The sequence below is a fragment of the Falco punctatus genome (assembly GCF_963210335.1).
Source record: "Falco punctatus genome assembly, chromosome: 4".
NCBI classification, from domain to species: Eukaryota; Metazoa; Chordata; class Aves; order Falconiformes; family Falconidae; genus Falco; species Falco punctatus.
Window position 1 is genome coordinate 2,735,066 of NC_137583.1, and position 27,997 is coordinate 2,763,062.

General features: G+C 42.2%; 1 protein-coding gene across 2 annotated transcripts in view; it reads left to right on the forward strand.

Moving 5' to 3' along the window:
• The window catches only part of SLC6A11 (solute carrier family 6 member 11), a 133,387-nt gene extending 106,780 nt beyond the window's left edge, over positions 1 to 26,607 (forward strand). For both annotated transcript variants that reach the window (XM_080386162.1, XM_080386163.1), the window contains one exon: positions 1 to 26,607. In XM_080386162.1, coding sequence (XP_080242288.1) covers positions 1 to 153 — 153 coding nt within the window. In that variant the 3' untranslated portion in view covers positions 154 to 26,607.
• Positions 26,608 to 27,997: the final 1,390 nt, after the last annotated feature.

The following is a 27,997-nucleotide window of genomic DNA, read 5'->3' on the forward strand; positions in this document are numbered from 1 at the left end:
AAATTCAGGAAGTTGATTACACCTAGCTCAGATCTGAAAATGAGAGGGAAACTTGGAGGAGGAGCCTACATTGCAGCAATAAATGACTGCGATGCCAAACTGAAAGGAGACGGCAACATTTCAACCATTACAGAAAAGGAGACACATTTCTGAATGAACTATCTTTTTTTTCTTTTTTTTTTTATAAATAAATAAATAAATAAATACATTCACTTAATTATAGAGGCTCGCTTGTTTTGCACAAAAATTATTAACCAGTTAATTTTAAAGTGAATATTGTATACTTGTTTAAAAGTGATTTTCTAAAATTACTATATAAGTAATGATTATGTAAAAGAAAAAGAAATAGTATTATATAGTATGTTAGTAATGATTTCTTGTAATATGGTGATTTCGGTAAATGGTTTTTTTTAGAAGTTAGAGGGACCTGTATAATGTGCTGTAAAACTTTTCTACTGTGATTTCTGGCAGGTGTAATGTTGTATAGATATATGCATTCTAATCTGTAAGCGTTTCAGACCATTTCAGCTTTTAATGTATGTATATAAAGGGGACCAGGATGGTTTTTTGTTCGTATTGGAAAGGACTGTGAGATGGTGGGGGGATGACTTGTAACTGCTGCCACCTATTACTGCCTAAACGTGGGCTGTATCCAAAGCCCGCCGAGACCGGGGACGCCTTTCCGGCCGGGGCTGGTGGGTTTCGCACCAGGCCGTGTGCCACCCCCTGCCCAGGCCTGCACGGGGCAAAGTTTTTCTCCCAGGGGGGTTCGGTGGAACCAGCCGCCAGCGCCACCTCAGCCGCGCTTACCCCATGCCTCCACCCCGCTCCGCTCCACCGGGGCCAAAAACGTGCTGGGAGGGGACCCCTGCTACGTCACCATTTTTCTGGAGATTGGGTAGAGAATATTTCTTACGAGCTATGAATTTTTCTGCTCTTGTACGTTAATGGTCTCTAAGATGATGTGTACTGCTTCAGGAGACCCCTGAAACTTTTTCATTTTCTTAAGTGTCTGGGTGGCCGGTACTTCATTTTGGTTGACTCTTCCCATCCCCCAAAGTGAAATGCGTTCATCTGTGCTTGTACAACATGAGATCAAAGTCACTTTATGTATGTGGAGATGTTCTGAGGAAAGAAAGAGCAGGTTTAGAGCTCTGAGTACCTTGTCCCCTCTGTCTCTTGATCTGTTTGCCGTTCTGTCTGTCTGTACAGCTCTTTGTTCCCCTCAAAAGAGATCAAGGATCCTGTACTGACAACGTGTAGCACTATATATCTTTTCCCACCTTTGGGGTACTTGTCAGTACTCTCAGATTAGGCACTGATTCTTCTGCCCTGCATGGTATTGAGGTTTGCACTGAGGGCAGAACAGGAGCTCATTTGGGGGAAGGCTGGAGTATTTGGTCCTTAATCTCTACAAGAGTTCCCGGAGGTCATTTATGTATGTCAGCGAAGGAATTAAGACAGGGATGTTGTGACTTCTCTGTTTCACAAAGGGAGCAGTACTGGGTTTGTGATATCAGATCTTTTTATTCCATCAGTTGTATGAACTGACTCCCTCCATTTTAAAACAGATTTTGTATGTAAATTCAACTGATGGATAGTTGTTACTATGAGGTATGCAAATGGTGGTCCCAGTATCAAAATCTCTAGGCCGTCTCTTGGGTCGTTTGTTGTTTGTTTTTTTTTTTACCCCTGCCAATATTCCAAACACTACTATTTGTTCTGGAACACTTTTTTTTTTTTTTTTTCTTTTTTATTTAGTAATGGTTGTATGAGAAACCTGTGGAGCAATACTGTACTACATTGCACAGTATTTGATGGAGAGAGGCAGCCCAAGGCAGCTCAAAAGAAATGTCATAAAATCTGCTGTCTTCTCTGCAATTCAAAATCACCAAAGCTCAGATACCAGCAGCTGGAGTTGTTAAAGAGACAGAAGTGGCTGCTGGGCTTCTACAAAGGAAAAGATTTCACTAGAAGTCACTAAGTATATCTTAATATTACGTGGAACTGGACAGGTAGTCAGCTTTCTTTGAGATTTTATCGTTACCTCTTAAAAAGCATTTTCATAGAATCACTTTGTCTCAAGTCACATCATTAAATCTAATCGATCTATTTAATATTTTTTATCTTTTTCTATTTTTTCTTGTCTTTTTATGTTTTTCTAATTTTTGTATGGTAAGGTGGAAGGCTAAGAGAGAGCTCTACCACAGTTTTACTTCAAAATATTTTAAGTCCTGCTTGCCTTTACCTGTCTCCATCATTAGGTGCTTAGGAAAGGATATTCTGAAGGAGCCTGCCTTTACGAAGGTACAGAACTTTCATCTTGTAAATGCTGGCCTCCCTCAGAGGGAGCCTTCAGCTTGGCATCCAGAACTGGAGGTTACCAATGAAAATCACAGTCCCCTTGGAAAATGATAGTTCTGGAAGAGAAATGTTCCCAGAACTGAAATCACAGATTGAGTTATATACAGCAAAGCAACTGAAAGCTACACGTGCACACTGGGAAAATGCCCACTCCAAAACCTGGAAATTAACATTTTTGGAAGTTCTAATGAGTCATAAATATTTCTAACCCAGTGTCACTTTCTGGTCTCTCTCTCCACGCATGAGAGTTGCAGAACTAAGGCCCCAAAGCCACATACGAGCCTTGGGGTGGAGTGTGTTCCCTCCCAGGCAGCACTGATTTTCTTACCAGTGAAGGACGTGCAAATGTAGATGCACTGTTAGGTTAACCTGGCCTTGATTTCAATGAAGTTATCTTCAGCAATCAGGGCTCCTCATGAATATTTGCAATAGAGTGTGCCAAGAGGTGGAACCCACACCACTCAGCTGGCCATCCATTTGTCGCAACATGAAAATCCCAGCCAAGATTGCCCTCTGAACCGCAACACACGCTCCTGTGGCAGCAGACTTGACCTGTGCGTTGTATCTGCTCAGTGTACCTTGAACTGCTCTACTCATCCAAATAGCCCCACAGGAACTATGTACTTTGTATGGAACATGCTTCCTATTCTGCTGCTATGAACCATTTCACCTGTAGCTTTATACACATACATGTGGTTTGGCATGGTCTAAAGTATTACACAGTATTACTAATGTGCTGTGCTTGTAAATGTGTGCATTTAATATCTGACTTGTTTAACACTTTACTGATTTTTTAAAAAATATTTTTCTTTTGTGGGGAGGGATGTGGGAGGGTAAATTTCCTAATAGCATTTGTGTTTTGGGTTTGTTTGGTTTTTTTAAAAACAATATGAAGGGGAAAATGCAAAAAACAATTATATCATGATGATTTTTTTATGCAGTAGAAACAATATTGCCCTTTTCTGAAATATCTGCAATATTATTAAAAATAATACAATAAAATGAACAACCACTAAGGTTTATGTAACATTTTACACAAAGAAAGATTCTGTTTGGTTTTGAAGGGCACAAGATTTCGTTTACTTACCTGTTTTCAAAAATTAAAGGAAACGGGCAAAACCTATTCTGTGTATTTCGGTTTATATTAAACATTCTATATGACTCTCACCTAACAAATCAAACAATCACAACTACCCTGTTAGGGCAGACATATGTCCTTTGATCTTAAATGGGGAACTTAGAAACAACAGAAAATTTTGCAACTTGTTTGAGCTCATCCAGTAAATCTGGCTGAAACAACCTCAAGTTTCCTGACCTCACAACTTAATGTCACCGTTACTTAAAAGAAATCCATGTTGCCACGGAAAAGTGCAGACCTGCTGCCGCTTTCCTCCCCGTGCCCCATCCCCTCTCCACTTCTGGCGGTGTTTTGCTTGGCCTGCTTTGTGCCGCTGGAGTGTTAGAGCCACCTCAGAAATGCCACCAGGAGAAACCTGTGGTCAGTTTGACATCTCCAGCTTACTGCCTGGCCATGCAAATGCTGGTGCTGAAGGGAGGCACCACAGGAAGGTGAATTACATCTTCCAGCTGCGATACACGTTACGCTGGATTAAAACAACCTTCTAACCACAGCCTCAGTCACAGGCCAATGCTCTGTCCCTTGGATGATCTTCTGTACTATGATTTTATGCTTTTATGCCCTTCAAAACATCCACAGCGCTGCATCCAGCTCTGGGGCTCCCAACACAAGAAGGACACGGACCTGTTGGAGCGAGTCCACAGAAGGCCACGAAGATGACCAGAGGGCTGGAGCAGCTCGCCTGTGAAGATGGGCTGAAAGTTGGGGCTGTTCAGCCTGGAGAAGGGAAGGCTCCGGGGAGACCTTACAGCACCTGCCAGTACCTAAGGGGGCCACAGGGAAGCTGGGGAGGGACTATCTACAAGGGCAGGTAGCGACATAACAAGGGGGAATGGCTTTAAATTCAAAGGCAGTAGGTATAGATGAGCTATCAGAAAGAAATCTTCCCCGTGAGGGCGGCGAGGCGCTGGCCCAGGCTGCCCAGAGCAGCTGTGGGTGCCCCATCCCTGGCAGTGCCCAAGGCCAGGCTGGACGGGGCTGGGAGCAGCCTGGGCTGGGGGGAGGTGGCCCTGTCCAGGGCAGGGGGTGGAACTGGGTGATCTTTAAGGTCCCTTCCAGCCCAAACCAGTCTATGATTCCATGATTCTTACATCAGTGGCCCATGTACAGTGAAAACCACTTGCTTTAGTACATGATGCAGTGATGAATCAACCTGATGTTCTACCCTATTGTGCAGCAGCCTGCCACAGAGGAAATGAAGCTCTTTTCTTAAAGGCTGTTTCTCACCTTTATTAAAAAAGTGTGATTGTAATAAGGAAAATGTGCTATGGATTTTGACAAAGCCTTTGACAAATTCCTCTGACTGTACCAGCTACTCTACCCAGCAGCAAAGGTACAGCAGGAATGGTGTGCACCCTTCTCCTAGGGTTGATGGCCTTACACCTCAGCACAGCCCCGGAGCCAGGCTCCAGCCAGCATTACAGGGCTCTTGGCCCCACCTTGAAACTAAATAATGAATAAATCTGAACATACCAGTAAATTTGGCCTCAGGTGTTGATGAGTCCCCGTTCAGAGGAATACCTGTGCTTGGTCATCCAGAGGGCAGCAGCAAGACTAGTGAAGACTTCTAAAACCACCAATTTCTGACTATATCCAAAACGTCCTGTGGATTATATACTTGCACATTTGGCCTGAAGAAGATGTGAGAATTTGCACAAGCAGACACAAAAAGGAGAAAATTGTCTGGGATTCTCTTAGAAAGGTTTTGGAGAAGGCTGAAAAGCTTGAGAGGCATAATGCGCAACTGCTCAGCCTCCCCAGACCCGTATGAATCCCGAGGGGTGGGTGCTAACAGTGCAAGGCGGTTTCCAGATCTTCCTTCTAAAGCCACTCTTAAAATATAAACTAGTGATTCCAGTGTAATACAGCAAAAGGGGCCAAGATTTGGGTACTGATTTGAACTGAGAATCTGAGGGAAGAGTTGCACACCCTGTTCACAGACTTTTATTTTAAAAGGATCAGTTCCTTCGTCTTTTTAACCTTTGAGGGCAGTGAATTTGGTACTGCATCTCTGGATTGGTTACTAAATAAAAGCCACTGTGGTGACTTCATGGACTGACAGAACTGTCTGAGGAACACTTAAACATAGTAAAGTTGGTGCTCTTCCTAAGCTGCTTTCTGGTGGCAGCTACTATTCTTCATTTACGTGTGATTGCCTGACACTGAGAGACTGTTTCTTCCTGTTCAGGTGGAAATAATGAAGTCAGAAACCTCTGACTTAGACCCTGGCTTTCCCTCAGCTGAAACTCCCACCTCAGAGCTGCCCTCGGAGGGGAGGCTGTGCTGCCTGGGGTCTCCCGCTGTGCTGTGCGATGGTGTCGGGGTCCCCGGGAAAGGTTCCCTTTCTCGGTGGAGCTGGGACTCGGTGGGACTTGAGGTGTGGGGTGACAGCAGGCTCCTTGGCTCCAAGGTGCTCCAGAAAGGTACCTTTTCACAGCATTCCTGCGGAGCGCTGGGGACACCTTTTGGTTACAATAGGTTTAAACTTGATGAACCTCCGTGTTTATCTCTACAACTCATCTGCGGAGCTGCTGTTCGCAGCAAGCAACGAAAGGTCAATTCTATCACCAGCTTTTCCCGGTTCTTTACACACACGTGATATGCACCATTTCAGGTAATTAGATTTGCAAGTGCTTCTTGCAGTTGGAATTTTTATTTATTTTTTTTTTAATGCAGTCCCGAGTCTTTTTGTCAAAAGATTTGTCTTCCATCCCATTAGGTGGCAGCACGTGCTAACATAAAATCAGTTTGTCCCCATGGCTCGGCAACTGAACCGGGCACGTGGAGCCAGGAGAGGTTTCCTTAACCCTGACCATCACGCAAAAATGGATTTATAGTCTTTACAGAGGAGCCACGAGAAAATTTCTTTTTTTCATTAAATATACCCGAAGGTTCACACTGAAGCTGCTATTGTGGTGTTAGAGTTGTCAGTGAAACTGCAACGGTATAAATGGAGAAAATAATGGAAAATAATGTGTGGTATAAGGAAAACTGATGACTGACAACATATCCTGCGCAAAAGAGAAAGCAGGTGTGTGCAGTGAGGTTTTTTTCTTGGTGTCTGAAAAGCATTGCTGCCATATCCAAATTATTACCTTGAATGGTTGTTGTAGTGTTATCAAGAAAAAACTCTTCATGTAGTTTTCTATGAAGCAGAGTTAAATTGTAATTTCCATGTGAAACAGAGGACAAAGAAAATATGGGTGTCGTGCTTTCTGGTGAAAAAATATCAAGCAAGGAAGTGACTTACCAAAGAGTCAGTAGTGATGTGGCTTCTTGAAAACATATGGGGAAATACTACCTGTGTGATCACTCAAGTGTTTAAGCTCGTACCTGTGCCAGAGAGATGCTCTAGATCATAACACGACTAACCTTCATCAGAGTTTTGATGAATAGTTCTCACAACTATCTTAAGGCCACAATACGGAGGTATTTGTAAATACTTGTGGTATGACACACATTGCACTAAGCCGTGGAGGTAGGTTCTGTAGCTACTCTGTGGGCGTGAGGAGCTACTTGGTGCTTCCTAACTGTACCTTTTCGAAGCACGCTGCCAGAGACCCTGGCTTCTATGGCTGTGCATGCCTGAAATGCAGGTGTCAACTGGAAGTGTTAACCAGTGTTAAATGTTGCAGATTTTTCTTTTATTTCCACTTCCCCAAACCCTCAAAGAGTAAAAAATTACATGCAGAGACAACAGCATTATTTGTAGTCCTCAAAAATTCTCATGTGTACTAAATATAAAATTGATGGAATCAATTGCATCCTAAACGTATTTAGTTTTATCCCAAAGCAATTACTGGGTTCAGGTTTGTACATACCCATAGATGCTTACAAATGTTGATGTCTACAGCAGTTCACGGACACTGCAAGACCACAGCTTTCTGGTTAGTAGCTGTAACAAGTGAATTTTAGGCTGTATCAACCAAGGTGGAAGGGAACTTAATTTGGATTTTCAAGTTGTTATATTCCTAAATGTAATAATGTAAGAGTTGCTTCAGACCTTTGGGAAGATTTGTAGGAAAGTCTTAGGGATCCTTAGTGGCTCTAAGATGAACCATATTTCATTTAAAAACAAACAAAACAAAACAAAACAAAAAACCACAACAGCCAGTTTCCTGGTAAACCCAGTTTCGTTTCCAGGTCACCCTTTCAACATAAATTAGGTGTATGGATCTGTTGCTCAGGTCTAGTTACTTGAACCTTGAAAGTCAAATTCAAATTTGAATTTTTTAGTTCTCACGTTATTCTGGCACTGTCTAAATCCTGTCAAAGACTTTTGAAGAATATCTCAGAACACACAATTTGTGCAACTAAAACGTCGCCATTATCAGCCAAACCTCAACCATGACTATGGTTCCTAGATGCTTCATTGAGGGTCTGGGAATCAAAGAATTAATGGTTGAAGCAAACCTCCTACCTCTTACTAAATTAGAAGAAGGTTTAATTAGTATCTGTAGACACAGTTTTGTATACAGATGTAAGGTGATGAGATGTACTTAATAAGCGGGCAAAGGAAAATGGGAACAAGGTATAGATGTGTATTTAATTGTGTGCGTATGTATGTAAAGTGAAGCGTTCAGTATCTTTAATTCTTTGTGAACAGACCTGGAAAGTAGCTGTTTGAGAGGAGAAAAGCCACTGGGCAGGACACTGGTTAAAAAAAAAAATGTCAAGCAAGGAGCAATTCACATTGAGGCTTCAACTGAGACACCATTAAAGTTAGTGGGAGGTTTCTCATTCAAGCAGCTGGACCTTTGGTGGTCTGTCAAAGTCCTTCAGCTTTAATTTATGAGTCCTTTCCAACCGCTGATTAAAAACTGAGCTTGGATCCTCAGGGTTTTCCCTAGGGATTATGTGATTCTTCAGTGCAGCTACATTGAGCTGCTGTCAATATCAGTTAAAACTTGTTCTGCTTTCTCACTTGCTCGCTTCCCCCAAACCTTGTTAATGCTTCCAGGTTTATCTTTGGACTGGAGCCCTGAGCATCTTCAAATAATCTGAATTGGTTTGTCACCTCTGACTAGGATTTTTCTTCTTCAGATGTAAATAAATATGTATTCCTTACAAATTCCACATGAAAAGGCAATTACAGTGCAGTTCTGAATAAAGAGCCTGATTTGCAGTCATAAGGAGGCCTTCCTTCCATTACTGCTAATAAACAACTGTAAAAGATGGTGCCTATTTAAAGCTCCAAATTTACCCTGCCTTTCTCCTGACAAGCTTGCACATCGATTCTGACATGCAGACTGGCAGCTTCACGGCATTTTGGAATGTTCCAACTGCACCAAGTATGTGGGACTATTTTCGTACCCCCATTCCCACAGCAGTCACTGACTCACAAGAAGAAGGTAAAAGCAATATTTGGCATTTGTTTCTTGTGCAGTACAATTTGTCTCGTTCATTAACCTTCTTCATGTAGATGTAAATTCTGAGTCTGACGTGGTTATTTTTGGGGCACATGTCCAAACCAGGTTTGTCTGAGCAACCTTTGCTCCTGAAAGATGTTTAAAATTGCTTTAGCAATTTTGTCTTTTAAAGCAAATTTTGTACTGTATGTTAAGCTGTTTGTGTTGCACACTTGCAGGATACAAAGGACAGTGCATAAAGCACCAGCCGGGTCACGTTATCCCGAACCTGTTTTCCCAGCGATAGTTTCTTTCCGCTGATACAGCGCAGCTTTGCTGCAGACTGATGGAGGCTGGAGGTGAGTTCTGCTGTCACTGGGAAAGGGACTGGAGTGGTTGTAGACATAAAAGTGTATATAAAGGGGAGAGGTTTCTGTTCTTGTAATGTATGTCTATACTTTTGTGTATGTAATGCAGAACACAGTGACAACTCAATCAAGTCTCCATTTATGCTACAGATTCCTTGTGGGATGCTGGCGTACACAGTAGTGCTTTTCCTGCTACAGTAAGAAAATTTGCAGAGGAAGCTCTTAACTACTGTGGAACTGCTGCATGCTGCACAGTACCTTACCTAGGCATCTTATAATTCAGATTTTTTTTTTTGGTTAGGCCTGCATGCTGAAGGAATGGTGGCAGGTTATGAAAGTGCTAGAAGCCAGGGCGTGTTCTGCCCATTAGTGTTCTAGCACAAAATCTTGGCTTGCACTGGATTTATGATTATTTTTTTTTTGTCAGGATGAAGAGGTTGGTCTACAGCTAGAGTCTCTTTGCAGCTGATCTCCCACCACATGAGTAATGTTGTGTAGCAAATATTATGAATAAACTGCAAGCCAAGAAGAATGAGATGTGAACACTTGTGAATATGTCAGAAATTATAAATTAACCAAGCAACTATCAGCAATGACCTTATTCATTGAAACCAATTTGCTTGGCAACATGCTCATAAGCATAACTACTTTGCCTTTAAAGCTCTCTTTGTAGTTCCTTTCCTCTGTTGGTCGTATTTACCAGAAGAAAGGAAATACTGCACTCTAGGACTTAACTGCTGTAAATTTGTCAGCACTGAGACCTTATCTTTTGGGTAAAAGCTGGCTGGCTGTCCAGGCCCAAAGCGTGGTGGTGAATGGTGATAAAGCCAGTTGGTGGCTGGTCACAAGCGGTGTTCCCCAGGGCTCAGGGCTGGGGCCAGTCCTGGTTAGTATCGTTATCAGTGACCTGGATGAGGGGATCCAGTGCACCCTCAGTCAGTTTGCAGGGACACCAAGTTGGGTGGGAGTGTTGATCTGCCTGGGGGTAAGAAGGCTCTGCAGAGGGATCTGGACAGGATGGACTGATGGGCCAAGGTCAACAGTGTGAGGTTCAACGCTGCTCAGTGCCAGGTCCTGCACTTTTTTCGTTTGTCGCAACAACCCCAGGCAGCGCTACAGCCCCGGGGCAGGGGGCTGGGAACTGCCTGGGGGGAAAGGGCCTGGGGGGTTGGTCAACAGCCACCTGAACATGAGCCAGCAGTGTGCCGGGTGGCCAAGGAGGCCAACAGCATCCTGGCTGGTATCTGAAACAGTGCGGCCAGCAGGACCAGGGCAGTGACCGTCCCCCTGCGCTCGGCGCTGGTGCGGCCGCCCCTCGAATCCTGTGTTGGGTTTTGGGCCCCTCACTGCAAGACAGACATTGAGGGGCTGGAGCGTGTCCAGAGACGGGCAGCGGAGCTGGGGAAGGGGCTGGGGCACAAGTCCTGTGAGGAGCAGCTGAGGGAACGGGGGGTGTTCAGCCGGGAGAGGAGGGGGCTCAGGGGGGACCTTATCGCTCCCTGCAACAACCTGACAGGGGCTGTGGGCAGGGGGGGTCGGTCTCTTCTCCCAGGTGACAAGTGACAGGACAAGAGGAAATGGCCTCAGGTTGCGCCAGGGGAGGTTTAGATGGGATGTCAGGAAAAATGTCTTCACGGAAAGGGTGGCCGAGCATGGGAACAGGCTGCCCAGGGAGGTGGTGGCGTCACCATCCCTGGAGGTGTTTAAAAGACACACAGATGTGGTGTTTAGGGACATGGTTCGGTGGTGGGCTTGGCAGTCCTGGGTTAGTGGTTGGACTCTATCTTAAAGGTCTTTTCCAACCTAAACGATTCTGAACAGGTCTATGAGCCCCCGATACCTTTTCTACATTTTCCCTACATTGTGCTAAGAACAGTGTGGGGAAGGAGGGAGGAAGACAGAAATATGTTGGTCTCTTTTGTTACTTTTCAGGGGTTTATCTCACCAATTATTCTGATACAAACTGTCTCTGCACTTCAGTGGCTTTTTTCTTGGGTAAAGCCAATACTCAAAATGTTCAACTTTTCTCCTGCCTGATGTATGCTCATGTGGCCTAGGGCTCACCTCATGCACACTTTTCCTCTCCTCCCCACAAAAGAAATTGCATTAAGGATTAGGTCCTCAGTGACCTCCCTCTCAGTAGCACCATGCAGTTCAGCAGATGTATCAGTCCTCTGCTATGGTAGACTGAGTCTCCAGCTGCTGCCAAGGTGCAATTGGATTTGTTTCATCTCATTTTCCATTATGACCTTAAAACTGGGTCCTTGCTCAAAGTATAGGACTCATTTTGGTTTCTCTAGCTGCTTGGCAAAAATGTTTTCAGAGCATTTGGAGACTGAACTAGGAGGAAATTGTCCTCCCATAAACCTAGGAAGGATGTAGTTTCCTCTGATTTAATACCTTCTCAATGAGAGAAGTTGATTACAAAGATCAGAGAAGTTGGCAGTATGTGAATATGGGGTCACCTCTGCCAGTCTTGCCTACTGAGCTAGATACTCCTCTTCTGTCCTTATGTTGCTCTTTGGACTGCCAGTTTACACTGAAGGTCTGGGCTCAGATGAAGTACATTCTCAATACAAATGCAAAATTTGACACAAATGCAAAATATTTGCTGGAGAAAGCATGGTTCTGTCATCCTGGTGTACAGAAGGATGTTTAAATTACGATCTAATGGGGCATGTCTGTTCATAGTCACTAAATAAGACCATGAGTAAATCTTAAACACAAGAGTGCAGAAGAAGCAGGAGCAGTACAGGCTACAATTTTTATTGGAATGGGAAAATGTGTCCAAATTGGTCTAATACCTCCTTTCTTTCATGTGACTTATACCTTAAATTTGAGCCTTTCGTGTTTGTGTGCCCTGTGTCAACAAAAGCAAAGACGCCTTTGGACTGGTTTTGTGTAGCCTTGGTTTTTTGACCTGCAAAAATTAATTTAGGTGGGCTTTCCCAGCTGCTCAAAACATGGTGGCTGCCTTCTACTCATAAATATTAGCTTGGCTTGCAATCACCAGCACTTTTTTTCCTGTGACATTGAACCCTCCTTTAAGTCTACCCCCTGACTTGCTCTGTTAGGTTCCTTTTTGCAGGACTTGAGGGAAAACATGTACAGGGATCTATTTTTGAGGTTTTAATGTCTTTTATGTCAGAACAGCTGGATTAAAAATGCTGTCCCTGAAGAGATAATGTTTTGTCAGGTTTTAATTCTGCAATTCCCAGCAGGGTATCCAGTTGTTAAATAAATTCATACAGTTAGGAATTTTGTGACATGACTGTCTTGAAGTGGTCTCTGAAACCAGCGAGCTTGAAATTTCAGAAGTGGGTGCTAGATCCATGCTCTTCAGGAGTTTTGGGTGTCCACAGATTCCATAGCAAAGCGCAGTGCTCTGCTTTCCTCTGCACTAGCAGGTCATTTATATAGATACGTTAAAAATCAATTTACATATTCTACTTCAGGCACCCGGTCTGAAGACTTCAGCTGATGCATTTCCTTCTAATGCCTCAATTACTTACATGATCATGAAAAGAAATATTTTAAAAGATGCGACACAGAGACTTATCCGCTACAAGCCGCCACAAGCAAGAAAGCTTTATGTGCCACTGGATGTCACTCTAACAAAGCTCAAAGTACTTTGGCAGTACAAATATTTATACTTCCATTAGAAAACAGTGTGTAGCCTGTTAAACTCTGGATTCCTCAGCAAAAAGAGAGCAAAATAATACAGAAGTTGCCATATTAGCTGTCCCATGAAGACGCCATTGACATTTCAAGTGTTACGTGGCGTAAAAGACAACTAGGTTTAATTTTTTTTCAGTAAACCGTTAGGGGTGACAAATCAACATTGAATCCATCACCTTGACTTTTTCAGGATTTCTTTTCTAGAATCTTATTTTGCGTGAGTTGTTCTGGGCTTGGAAGCAAGGCAAATGTCAGTTGTGACTATTTTTGTCCCGTGTACATACACATTTGAGAATTTCAACAGAGAGCATGGAAGCTGAGTGTTTGAGTCTGGTTAAAAGTCAATAGAATCCAGCCCTCTCCTCAACTCCCACTTGTCCAAGAGTGACAAGAAGTTGAAGGTCAGTAATCTGCCAAAGGATAATTTAGCCCAGGGACCAAGAATGCTGCCATTATAAGCTTCATACATAAAATGCCTCAGAGAAGGGACTCATCTGAGGACAGAACGGCAAGTAATGTGGTTGAGTTCCTGAATGGACATCTTGAGTCACAAATCAGCAAAATGGATAAATTGAGCGTGGGTGCTTTTAATAGAGATAGATAAGCATCTTCTCAAGATGCTAGGGAGGGTAGAGAAGCACTAAAATTACACCAGTAGAGAATCTCCATTGCTGAAAGACTGCAAGAATAATTTAGATTAGGTTTTAAATTATCTAGGTACGTCTGATCCTTCCTTGAGGCACAGTGACATCTTGATTGCTGCTGAACACATTTCTTACGATTCTACCACCCTCTACATTCTGGATAACCTGTACAAAACCCCTGATTGTGCTCACTTTCACACAGATTGGACAGCTGTCCCTACCTCTTCCAATTTAGCAGGGGCAAAGTAGCTATCTTCCACTCTTTTACTTTTTTTTTTTTACTTCTTTACTCTTGGTGTAAAAAAAGTCATGAAATGTTTGCACGGAGGCTGCAGCCACTGGTAAAATTTAAACAGATTTACTAATTTCTCCTAAAATATATCTAGTACCAAATACAGCTAGAAACCCCAGTAAGTACTACTAAAATATGTACTTGCTATCATAAGCTGGATAATTTTCACATGTCATACAGTAGAACAGAATGTCAAGGCACTGTACAAAATTTTCATTACATAATTAGTTGACTGAGTCATACAGCTTTTTCTCCTTTAACTTCAGCCCTACTAGAGATGGGTTTGGCATGTAGCAAACTATTTCCTGGGACAGCTTTATCTGGGTGCTTGTTCCTCCTGAATTCTGATATCACTAGAAATCTGAAGGACCATCCTAGAAATTGTAGTTTCGGACTCTTTGAAGCGGTGATACAAAATGAGGTCGTGGTGAGATTTCTATTCGCGATGTAAGGTAGCTTCACATATACTGCCAAAGTGCAACGAGGCAAGTCTCCCTTTGTCATTAACGACCTGCAGTTGACTTAGTGGTTACAACTGAAAAGCTCTGAATTCCATTACCCAGCTCATCTCTGAAATCAATGAACGGTTCCCCGATGATACATAAAGAGCTTAACCCTTTTAATAAGTGTCAGGAAGGGCCCTTCATTTTCCCCATGCGCTCTTTATCATACACTGAAATGGGCAGAAAGTGTCCTCGGACACTTCCAGATTTCCAAAACCTCACTAATAAGAAATGTAAGACACTGACCTCTCTCCCCAGGCAAAACCCCAACTTGTATCCCCCCCCCCCGTATGGGTGATGGCTGCCATCAAAGATGGGGCTCTCATGCTATCCTGAAATATCCCCACTGATATTTAATATTAATTCTCATTACTAAGATTCTGTCAGCTCATGGTAATGAGATGCCCTTTAAAGAAACTATTTGGATTGATGTGGTACTCTTTAGAAAAACAGCATTTACACCCGTACGTTAGGCTCTGTTTCAAATTTAGGTTTGTGATGAACGTGATGATAAAGGAATGCTGAGAACCGAGTAAGATCCACACGTTGCAGTCTTGTGAATCGGAGCAGAAATGTGCTTTGTGACTCGTGAATTGCATGTGGTATCACCCTCTGCCCCAGGTGGGGAGAGATTCAGCTATTTAACCTGGAAAAGCAAAGGCTGCTGGCAAACTCCTCTGAAAGGAGTCAAATATTAGTGACGCTTTTTATTCTACCACCCCCCACCCCCAGTGTTCTATGATACTCTCTTTTGAACACTTAACTGCTGGGGGCTTGAGGGTGGTGGTAAACACAAGTCTTTGCGCGGCAGTAGAGACACGATGCAGTGGAGCCCTGATCGTCTCAACACCACAGAGGTGTCCTGTTTTATTCACTAGATAATATTGGCCTCATTTAGTCATAAATATATTAATAACTTGCTTCACTTTGACAGCTTCCTCCCTAGGGCATTAAAAGGGTTCTCTCTTTTACTGCACCTCACTGTAGTTTGATTAAAACAGTAACAAAAATAAAATAAAAATCAATTTGTAACAGGTGGTTGTGGCCTATTTCAAGGTATCTTGGTTACTTTCCTAATTAGAAGCTTGATTATATTGGCCGATTGTTGGTGCATTTGCCTGCAAGTATTACAAAGCACAGCTGGCTCAAACTAATGGCCATGAATGCCATTACCAAGTTACCTGCTTGAAGCAGTAACGAAGCTCCTTACTAACAGCCCTTCTAGGAAAGGGATCAACTGCTTTGCATTATTTTGCCATTCTCACTGTGCAAAATTTTAAAGAGGATGGGTTGTTCCATGTGGGACATCGCTCTGGTTGAAGTCTTAATGATGCAAAAGAAGCATGAGACAGACTCCTTGTCTTAAGCTTGGTCTCCTCAGGTCTGGTGTAAGCAGGTGACATCCATTAGATTGGAAAATTGCTTAATTTCTGGTGTAAATACAAACCCTGGTTCTACAAAACAGAAAGGCAGGTCTATGCTAATGTCCAGCCTGACTTGTTCCTTAAAACAGTTTTTACTAACTTACAAATTTTTTTGGGGTGTGAATTGCCCAGCTCACATTCACCCTAGGAGGCCTTATTTAAAGGGCTTTATGCAACTGAGTGGGGTTTGTCCTTGATCTTCTCTCAGGGAAGGTAGCTCAGTTGTGAGTTCTGGGGTGTGTATTGTGCTACCCGAGATTTTTATCTAGCTTCTTGTATCAGCTTGGTAGTGACGCCAGAGCCCTGGGTCTGGGCAAGTAGCTTAAAGCATTTCGGCTCTATCTAAACAGATTTCTCCTAAACATGCCCTGAGCTGGGATTATGAAGCCAGGAAGGAACCAAGGTTCCTACCAAGATGAGGCTACTTGCTACTTTAAGCGGTGGCTTTGCTCGCTCTGTTAGCAATACCTGTCCTCATGCATATATATGTATTTTCATAGCTCTCATAAATCCAGATGAAAAAGAAATTTGCAGGGTGAGTAGTCTAAAAGGCTTTCCATGAAAAGTTTCTGGCGACTTCATGAAAATCTGCTTAAGAGATTTCATGAAACTCTTCCTGCTTAATCTAGCAGGGTTCTTAAAGCAAAATGGTGAGATCGTGCTTCTGAGCTAAGCTCAATTTTGTGTCTGCAGTGGGCTGCAAAATGTTTGCAAGTGAGAGCTCTCCTGAACGCAGGTGGAGCTACAAACTCTGCCCTCAGCCCAAAGTAGTTAACAGGTGATCAATTTCTTGTGCAAAATTAAACTTGTGCTCATGTAGACTGAGATTATTATGATTATTAAACTTGCACTGCAATGTCAGAAGTCCAGTCAGATCCATAGATCATGAGCTTATTGTGCACAATGAGCCACAGGATCGCAGAATGGTTTGGGTGGGAAGAGACCTTTAAAGGCCATCTAGTGCAACCCCCCTTCCCTGGGCAGGGACATGTTCAACTAGACCAGATTGCTCAGAGCCCCATTCCCCCTGGCCTGGAATGTTTCCAGGGATGGGGTATCTACAACCCCTCCGGGCAACCCGTTCCGGTGTTTTACCACCCTCATAATAAAAAATATTAAAATCTTTCTTATCTATTCTGAATCTACTCTACTGTCCTTTAGTTTAAAACGTTACTCCTTGTCCTATTGCAACAGGCCCTACTAAAAAGACTGCCCCAAACACTCTTATAAGCCCCCTTTAGGTACTGGAAGGTGCTATAAGGTCCACCCAGACCCCTCTGTTCTCCAGGCTGACCAGCCTCAGGTCTCTCAGCCTTGCCTCACAGGAGAGGGTTCCATCCCTCTGACTGCTTTTTGTAGCCTTTCTCTGGACCTGCTCCAAAAGGTCCGTGCCTTCCCAGTGGTGAGGGTTCCAGAGCTGAACACAGCACCCCAGGTGGGGTCTTCCTGGGGCAGAACCAACCTGCTGGCCACTCTTCTTCTGACGCAGCCCAGGACACGGTTGGCTTTCTGGCTGTGAGCAGACATTGCCGGCTCATGTCCAGCTTTTCATCCACCAGTACCCCCGTGTCCTTCACAGGGCTTCTCAGTCCCTTCCTCCCCCAGCCTTTATTGATGCCAGGGGTTACCCTGACCCAGGAGCAGGACCTTGCACCTGGTCTTGTTGAACCTCATGCGGTTCGCGTGGGCCCACCTCTCCAGCTTGTCCAGATCCCCCTGAATGGTCTGTTAGTCATGTCAACTGCACCACTCAGCTTGGTCTTGCCTGCTAACTTGCTGAGGGTGCACTCGATCCTCCTGTCTGTGTCACTGACAAAGATATTAAACAGTATTGGTCCCAGTACGGACCCCTGAAGGACACCACTTGTCACTAATCTCCAGCCAGACATTGAGTTGCTGACAGCTTCTCTCTGGATGTGACCACCCAGCCAATTCCTTATCCAACCATCAAGTCCTGATCTCTCCAGCTAAGAAGGATGTTGTGGGGGACTGTGTCAAAGGCCTTACAGAAGTCTAGATAGATGACATCTGTAGGTTGCTCTTTGTCTACTGATGTAGTCATTTCATCACAGAAGGTCACTAGGTTGGTCAGGTAGGACTTGCCCTTGGTGAAGCCATGCTGGCTGTCTTGGATCTCCTCCCTGTGCTCCATGGGCCTTGGCAGAGCTGCTGGGAGGGTCTGGCCCGTTATCCTCTCGGGCACAGAGGTGAGGCTGACAGGCTGGCAGTTCCACAATGCTGTACAAATGGAACAAAACCTTTTCCATGGAGGGCTAGGTTTGCAAATGGCTTGTAGGCTTTCACTGCTTGGACCAAGGCTGTGGAAGAGTGGGGGACTGAGCTGCACTTTCTGTAGATACCTATGGATGCATATGTACAGGTATGTGTGAGTGTGCATATGAACAGATGGCCATGTGTGTATGCATGTGCTGGGTGGAAATATGGTAATTCCCTATCCATCCTTGTTTTATTTCTCTTTAATGTTGCCAGGACTGAAACATCTCCTACTCTGGTTTTCTTTTTTATTTTTCATTAAACACAAAAATCGAAAGCTTATACTTGCTGCTTCAAGGTTTGATTCTGATGATTCTCACGTGGGTGAGATCTGCTCTATACCCAGAGTGCATTCAGGAGTAGCCCAGGGTCAGTGAGCCCAGAAGCTGTGAGCACTTTAAGAACTTACTGGAACTTTTCTGAGTTGCTTCAAATCTGATAAGGACAGGTCTCCTGTGTTTATGTATCCCATTTCCAGTTAAAAGCAGAAAATGACAGGCATTAGGATATGAAATATACTATTTTTAGAGCTTTGCCGTGTACACCTATGGAAAAATACACTGCCCCTTTAAAATCTATCTGAGTATCAGAAGTGTAAATATAGGTGGGAGGTTTTGGCTGGTTTCTTGTTTTGTTGAAATGTATTTGTCCTCACATGTGTTCATATCTAATTGTCCTGTCACTCTGATGTGATAAAATGGGAAACGTGCTGAGACACAGCACAATAAATGTGAGGTTATGCAGCACGATGTTTAAACGGAAAACCAGGCAAGTCTAGGCCCTGAATGCCTGACAACAGTCCAGAAAGCAAGCATTTAGCCTGATTTATTATTATTATTACAAGTTTCAAGTTATTTGTGGGTTTAGATGAAGATTTCACACAGCTCTTATCAGTGAGAGGCTGGCAATCGTAGATAGAACACTGGGCTCTTCCAGAGCACAAATATTGTTTTTGGTAAAACATTTTGTGTTGTTTGTGTTGTAACACTTCAAATTGGAGCTGCTCTTCCTGGTACAAGAAAACAGATTGTAGCCACCTTTTCTCCTGTTCTGGAACTTCTTTAGTGAAAACCTCCAAACTAAACTATTGACTGTGTATTATGGTAGAATTTAAATCCTTAGTTTACTTCTGCTTGCTGTCTGAAGCCTGTACCAACCTGTAACTTTATTTTGTACAGCTGAAGGCCATAGTCCCTTTAGGCTGCCTGACAATCAAGCCTTTGGTGGTGACCTGTTTAGGTATCTTCATGTCTTGGTACACTAAACTGTTGAAAATTTAGTGATACCAGAACATGCTCAGCCAGTCTCCTGGCTCTGACATAAGATGCAAATTTTGCTTAGGTAAAAGGATGCTGGATCAATAAAAGCTCACCTGTCTAATGACCCAAAGAAATTTTGTTTTTTCACTTTGTTTGAGCCCACATTTTCACCACTGTGCCATCAGTCCTCTAATGTCTCGTTCACATTAGTGCTTAAGTTAGAGCTGTTTGCAGAAACCTTGGGTGTCTCAACCTGGGATAGTGTTAGCACTGCTTTGCTGTGTAGGCAGTTACATGCAGTTTTCACCGGCAATACTTGAGGGGTTTCTTCCCTTCTTATCGTAAATCTTCCATAGATTCCCATTAAAAGACAGTTGCAATCGTCACCTGGCCTCTGCCTACCACAAACCAGATATTTCATGCAATGATTGCTTCAGTAAGTCTAACAGCTTTTAACGCATGCTTTAGAAAGATGGTGAGGCTGATTTAAAGGCCCCAGTGATAATGTGTATTACTTCCCTTGCTAAACTAATCTAACAGTTGATTACTCTTCTATAATCTTAGAGTGTAAAGTAATACGGTTGTGGCTACATCTCATAACCTAATTATAGGAAGGAGCATTTATAGATCTTCAAAGTCTTTCTCATAAATAAAATTTCTTTGCTATTAGAAGTATTGATTATTTTTTTAAAAATCATTGAGATTTTAAATTGCAATTGACTTGAGATTAAATGGCCTGCTTTGTGGCAGGTCTTACAGAAAACTAATACTTATCGCTTTCCAGCAACAAATACTCTCACTTCATCGATACATTCCCAGCTCTGTTACAGGAGCCATTCTGTATGTATAAATGCCACCGCTGCAGTATTCAGGCTACCTACCAGTACACCAAATGTGTGTCAGCATGGAGAAGAGAAGCAAAAATCCTAATTCAATACTTGAAAAGAAGCCAATAATTTAATTGCTACAGAAACCATAATTAGAAATCATTAACTGTTAATGTGTTTAAAAGGCTCAAAGCATTACTGATGGTAAACCATCATCCACCCAACTCATTTACATGCTAGACAAGCTTTAAGGATTTATGCAGGAAGATTCAAGGTGACATCAGAAAAACTAAGAGAAAATAATTTTCTGATACTGCATTTCCTTTCATTTTGCCACACTTGTTACCACTGGCTTTTTAGTTCTAGTTTTTTAGTTTTCCAAAACTGAAGTTATTAATTTCTGAAGGCCAAAGTAACAAAGCAAGCCTTCATTAAAGAATGCTTGCTGTCTCTCTATTAATACTTGCACCCCTTTCTGCATAATGCACAGTTTTACTGATTCATCTCCACTGCAGCCTATAGGTTAAATCTTGAGCTGCCACAATAGGAACAACCAGCTGTACCCTAGAAGCATTTAGGAGTTTGTGTTGGATCTTCTATGAATTTCTGACAACACAAAGTAAGTAAGCCATGCTCCCTTAACTGCAGAAGTCTTTGCCAGAGAGCTCAGAGGAGATATAATAGTTAACCTGAATACAGAGTTAGGTAACTAAGCCTACACCGCACGTGCAGAACATAAAAGCCCCCTATTGCAATGAGGCAGGTTAATTTCTGCAGCTAAATTGTGTAGACCACAGAAACATCTTCTTCCCTCACACTAAAGTACAAAATTCAAATTCACATATGAAAGTAGGATTGCAAATGTACTGTTTTGGCTGGGATAGGAAGTCTCAGAAGTAGTCTGAGCACTTGGGCCCAAAGTTTTTTTGGAGGAAATACAACCTAGGACCATACCTCAGCTGCAGCTGAGAAATGCAGTTGAAGCAGGTTTAAATCCCAAAGACGGTGGCCATGAACACTGGAAAAATTATGGGAGGTGTGTAGCAGCAGCCTTCAGGTGCCAAGTATGGTCATTTACACACATTAATTAAATGGAAAATAATTTTGCATTCTTCCTCATTTTGAGCCTAAAGAGCGCTAGATTTAGTAGCCTCCTTATCTAACTCAAGTTTTAGTCAGCATAGTTCATAGCAATAAAGTCAGAGGAATAATTAAACCATGTAAGTCGCTGGGGTTGGCTACGTGTTGTCTGGTTCTTCTGTTTACAAGATGATAACCTATGCACTAATTGTTTCTTCTATGTAACTGGCTGCTCTCCTGACTTGATGCACTATTGTAACGCACTGATATCTTAAGGCCGTACATACCTATTTTCAAAGTAGACTCGTCTGCTTGTATTAGCCGTCCATAGAATTAAGATGTGTTGTTAATCTATTGTTAATGCTCATGAAATAGTTGAGCAGATGTTTTGGGGTTTTCATACTCCTTACTGTCATTGCTTATTTCGTTATACTTTTTTTTTTTTTTTTCTCCATAGGAAGTGAACATAAATATCTTTCTGTCCAAGTAGATGATGATATCTAGGGGGAAGAGGAGACTGAGTATTTAAACCTGGCTGTCCTACTTGGAAAAGAAAGGTTGTGATTTGTCCTGCATATCAAGTCAATAATAAAATGTCAGAATGTGCCAAGCTTCAGTCACATGGGAAGCAGCTGTTAGTACGAGGAATTACGGAACTCCCAGGAAATACGTTGCTTATTGATGATGATAGTTTGTTTCAAAAAGGCTGTTATTTTAAAATAAGGTTCATCTAGTAACATGTTCAACAGGTTTAAACCTCTCCTCCCTATATAAATGTTCTTTGAATCTCGAGAAATCTTCAAAATTGTCAGAATTGTTCAAAAATGCCAAGCAAAATCTATTTTGCTTTAGGAAAAATAACTGTTATTAAAACTAGAATAAAAGAAAGTATAAAACAGAAGTTATAGTTGATGTGATGATCAAAAAAGTCCACCCAAATGACTTAATGTGCACAGTGCCTCTTCCCATGAAGAAAATTGCACAATGCAAAGTAAAGATGGTTTGCCCTTTTTTCAAGAGAACCAAAGCAGTTAGTCTAAGTCATGATTCTGTTGGTAGGATCTTCAATTGCACCTCTAAATCATAGCTAGAAATAGAGTTGAGGACTGAGAAAGATGCTTTTCAAAACACACGAGGCTAAGGGTGAAGGAAACTAGCAACAAAGCACCAAGAGTAAATGCAGAAATTAACACAAGGTCATAACTACCTGCTGTATCTGGAAACAAAGATGCAGAGTGAGCCGATCCTTAAATCCTTCGGTATGTAACACGGAGAGCCTATGTAATGTGTGCAAATGGATAATTCAAGGCTTTGGGGACTAGTTCCTCCAAGAGAACAGAACCCCCATGCAGACATGGTCTATTTGAACTGGAAAAGCAAGCAGGCCTAACTGTTGACAAGAGAGGAGTGCACTGGTACTTTGATGTTTTACCCAGGCTGTGTCTCTGACCTAGCAACAGCTTTTGACTGATCGGTTGTTGCATTAAGTATCCCGTGGTTGTGGAGAAAATGATATACTAAACATTCCCTAGCTATGGTTTAGAGAAGTGTTGAAGTAAAGTTTTATTTCTGGAAATGTATAATCTTCTTACACTAACCTTCTGCTTTGGAAAGGATTACTTGCACAGCGTGGCTGGTTCGTGACAGGTTTGCAAGAGGAGAGTGGCAGGGGTGGTAGGCTCCCAAACTGCCTCCCCAGTTGCCAAGTAACAGATGTTCGACTCTCAAGTGACTGGGAGCAGCTGGATTGTCTGGCTGAGGAACTGCTGGCTTCTGTACTGCGGCCTCGGGCATCCTTTCTAACGAGGGTAGTAGCGAGGGAAGCCAAAACCTATTGCTCTGAAAACAAAACTGGGTTTATATATACATCAGTATAACGTGTTTTGAGCGTGTTTAAGATACTGTATATAACACATCGTTCAGGTTGACACTAAGCGCCGACACCAGGAAAGCATGGTGCTCCCTGGGCTGGGAGGGAGGCAGTCCTGCGAGAGGCTGGTGGTCGTGCCCTGTGGTCTCTGTGGGCACGTCCCGGGTGCCAGGCAGAGCTGGCAGTGCTGCCTTCACAAAGGCTGGGAACATCACCTCTTTGCTTGCTATAGCTCTTTAGCTCTTGAACTCTGGCCTGAAGTCATGCAAAGTATGAGAGTTCTTACTCACCATGTTGATGAGTAGTTAAGCTCTCCACATTTGTTTAGAAAATGTGTATTGGGCCATAGTTAAACAATGGTCGTTTCTTCAGAAAACTCTGATGATGAGTAAATCTAGCCATCATGTTCTTCAGATGTCATTAATGCTTGAAGTTTTTGATTAGCTTAGATTTGTAACGTCTTTGGCTATACAGAACCCACACACACACATTTCTCTTACCATCATCCATAGATTATGAATAATATGGCATCTTCCTGCACCAGTGTGATGGAGCTGATATCTCTACATCTTTGCAGGACACCTCTGCAATTGCTAGACTTAACAAACATCCACCAAAGCCCACAGGTATTATTCAGTGACTTTAGTGGGCATCACATCAGCTTTTCCTAAGGGTCCCCATTTACAAAAGGTCAAGGCAGTCTGTGGATTTTTAGCAGAGAACTTTTCAACTGAGAAAATTTCCTGGGTTTGTGGTATATAATGCAAAGCTGTAACTTCTGAAGCTATTCCGGTAGGTAGGCACCTTACCAAAACCCAATATAACTTAGATCCCAAGTAGAACAGCAGCTCACTACCCAAGGTGATAAAAGCTTCTACTGTTGCACTGACTTTGCAGCAAAGGAGAATCAAAGACTGAGGTTTCCTGGAAAGGAGTAAAATCTAATCCTTTTATCTCAGATTGAAATCTTCTCCTGCAATACCACTCTGATGTCTGAATCAGACACAGGTGAAAAAGAAGGAATGTCAGGAGCTTTAACTCTGCTGGTTAAAAAGAAACTGTAAGAGGTTTTCAAAGACATGCCATGAGTCCACCCCTAAGTGTATGTATACCAAACTAAACCATCAGCCACCTACAACTCCAGAGGAAAAGCAAAACTGAGCTTCACAGAGCTGTTGTCCCATTGCAACAAGTAGTATAAATACCATGTACACAGAACAGTACACAAGCTTTTTATGGTTCAGAGTTAGCTATTCCAGTTTAGTGAAACACTTCACCCAGCATCTCATCAGTCTTGATGTGTATGTGCGATAGAGCTTATGATAGACTAGAAGAAAAGCTAGCCTATCTATTACTGTAGTAAATCAATTCACATCTAAAACCGAATATATGGTAGCCTAAGATGCCATGCACATATCCTTCTTGCCTCGCCTGTAAATCACACTGGTGAACGCACTTTGATTCTCAAGGCCTTAGGTAAAATACATTGAAATCAGCATAAGGGAAGTATCTTCTTTTGGCTTTATATTTTTTTGGCGTGGTAGTCATGCAAGCAAGTATGCAACCGAACCACCCAAAGAGAGCACTCTATTAGATATCTGGAAGTGAAGAGATGGTTATATATACATAAAATGAATCCATAAGAGAACATAGTGAAGGATGGACATAACTAACTTGAGCAAGATGATGGTTCTATTTCCTTCCATGTTCCAGAAGAAATGTAGAGCATTCCTTAGTGCAAGACCTGAACATGAAAACAGTTTCCAATAAAGCTGTCGCTTGTTCTGGCTTGCATTAGTTACAAGGAATGTGCATTTACCTATGACAAGAGGGATGCTCCCTATTATTATCCCCTCGCCCTTCAAAAACCAGTACTGAATGGTGTTTAGCTGCATTTTTTGTTTAGTGGCTAAGCAGGAGTAGCTGTCCCTATAGTGTATTCAAAACCCTGATAAGCTCTTTCAGACATTAGGCATGGAAGTGCATACAGCTTACACAACTTACAAACTATAATTTGACGCTTTTGCTCCAAGGATGCTCTAGTCTGTTCTCTGGCATACAATTGCTTTTTTTCTCTAGGCACCTACTGAAAAATTCCTTCCAGACCTTGGATATGAAGAGAAAAGGAAGGGCATCCAAACACAATGAATGAACAAGTGTTTTTGTGAGAACACTGGCAAATATATTATTTGATAATAACAAAAAGTTCTGATCTAACACACACTTTGTGTGAGATGAAACGTTTTGTGGCCTTTTTTGTATTGCGAAAATAAGGACCGACGTTATTTCACAGGCAAAGTATCTCCAGCTGAGCAGACACTTGAGTATGTTCTTAATTTTAAGTACATGAATAGATCCATAGCCCTTCAATTATTGGTCTTTATTACTATGTAAAATCTTGAGCTTCTTTCTCAGAGCTTTTACTTATTTCTTCTAATCAGGCAAAACTCCAAATAATTCCATAATACACTTGAGGTGTTATGCAAGGTATTTATAGATGCTTTCAGCAGAAATAACTTAGACAAATCTATCACACAGACTTCCAAGAAGTAGAAGCAGGCTGCACAGTTCCCTCTGCATTTTTTCTGTGAATCCACACTAGAAACTGGAGGGGCAAGTCAGGAAACTTGAAGCCTCTTAAGTATCTTGTGTGCAGCTGACAGCAGCATGAATAGAGTCAGCTTCGCTGGTCTCTGCCTGAACTACAAATTGTATTTGCAAAATGCAGCCTGGTTTTGAATGAAAAGAGAAGGTTCACCCACATCTGTCTTCAGAAGATGATGGATGTATTTAGCTAGAACAACCTACTATAAAAATAGGTATCTGGTTCTTTTGTTTTGGCACAGAAACAATGAGATGTGGGAAGAGGAGAAAGAGCCCGAGAAAACCTGCATGAACACTTCCTAGCTGAGCCCAGAGGCCAGCTTGCAAAGTTGTATCCTCCCAAGTTCTCCAACCAGGGGTTTTTCTAAAAATATTTGAGAAGATACATAATTGTCTTTATCTTGGATTCCTAAGGAAATGTGTCTTATGAGATTTTGACACTTACTTTCTCATTGTGCCCTCAGTAATCTTTACTGTATCCTGTAAAGCTCAAGCAGATATGTTAGAGAAACAAAGGGCTTAAGACTTTAAATTCCTATAAGGTTCCCAAAAATAAGTAGCCAAGGAGAGAAGAGCCAACCTCAAAAAGATGCTATATTTACAGAATTTAATCTACTCACAGACTGAAAAGCTTCACTGTCCTGTTTGACATACGGAAACAGACATGGAAAAAGTATTAAAAGCTTCCAGTCATGAGAAATTCTGGAATCCTTTTGTGGTATCAAAGCCAACCCTGGAACAAACTCCTTGGAAATCACATCCCTAGAATTACTATCATCTTTGCAATAGATATTTTTATGTTAATTTACTACCAGTTTCAATCAATGCAATAGTATCAGTAGGGGAATGGGGATATCTGTTCCACTGAATAACTCTTCCTTCTTATTTTTTACATACATAAAGCACTTCTAGGAGAAGAAAAAAAAATTAAAAAGGCTTCTCACCATCTCCAGTTCTAATACGCAAGGGATACATAAAAACGTGGACTGAGCTACAAATGGTCTAGTTTGGTTTAAATTATTTTACTTTTTCAAATTCCTTTGTCATTAATGTAGTCATATCTAGCAATGAAATGTGACTGTGGTTCGTATTTTCAAGTGTTTTGTTTCTTCCCTATCGGGCTCCTTGGGCAGTGTCTGACTAAGGCTTTAGTTTGGTTGCTAGATTTATAATCTCAGAGTCAGCATGAACCACATGCTCAGAGCAAATTTAGACAACCAAGTCAAAGTTCACATGTGAAGAAGTTATAAAAAGGTAAATCATAGAAGAGAATCATAGGATATCTCAAGTTGGAAGGGACACCTAAGGATAATAAAATCCAACTCCCTGTTCCTCACGGGACTACTTAAAACTAAATCATACGGCCAAGAAGAATGTCTAAAGTTAATACAAAGTGCAGTTCAAATAAACATTCAAATGGGGTTTAATTCAAGAGCTCCTTTGATACTTCTGTATCTGTCATAACTAAAGGAAGGCGATGGTACACTTCCACTGTTTGTGATGCTGGTGCTTGTCCATTTGATTGCAAGAACTAGTAAGTTTTTAGAAAAAGATGGAAAGACAGAAAATGATTGCAAGACATATCACTATAAAAAACAATGTTCTTGATAGACTAATTTCACTAAAACATAAAGAGACAGAGAAGGATCTAGGTTGCCAACTTCAAAGAAAAAATTGAGCTCCTCCTTAATAAAGGGTTCTCTGGACCCTGGCTCTCCTCGCTCCAGAGGAGACTACCATCTACAATATTACATTCTGCACAGATGGTCACCCAAAATGTACTGAAAACTTCTGATGTCATTCAGCTACTTGTTGTGCCTTCAGACTAGCTGTATACATCACTGTAGGGTTGTCCATACTAGAGCAGAACAGTAATTTACTTAATTTATTAGGGCAAAGCAAAGTATAGGATATTCCGTGATAGACGCCTACTGACGAGGATAGTAGAAAGCATTAATTATGAAATGAGAAGAATAAGAACTAATTTTCTCTCATCATTAGCCTTTGCTTGAATGAATTGGGCATAATTACCAAAAAGGGTGGGAACAAGAACATGAGTGGGCTAACAGAGTTCAGTGTGACTGCAGCTTCTGCACTATGAACTAGCTAACTACTCATTGCCTGTACCTACAGCTTTGCTGCTAGGAAAGGATCCCAAAGGCAGTCTTGTCTTCTAATCTTCCATCCTTACATATGACAGGATTAGGAGTCTGAGGTGAGTTTCAAGAACAAGGGCAAGCCCTGTCCCCTAGAACTGACTGTCAATACTGCTTGCCTGCTTCCTCCTGGGATTCCATCTGCTAGGAGCTCAGTGCTGCCATTCA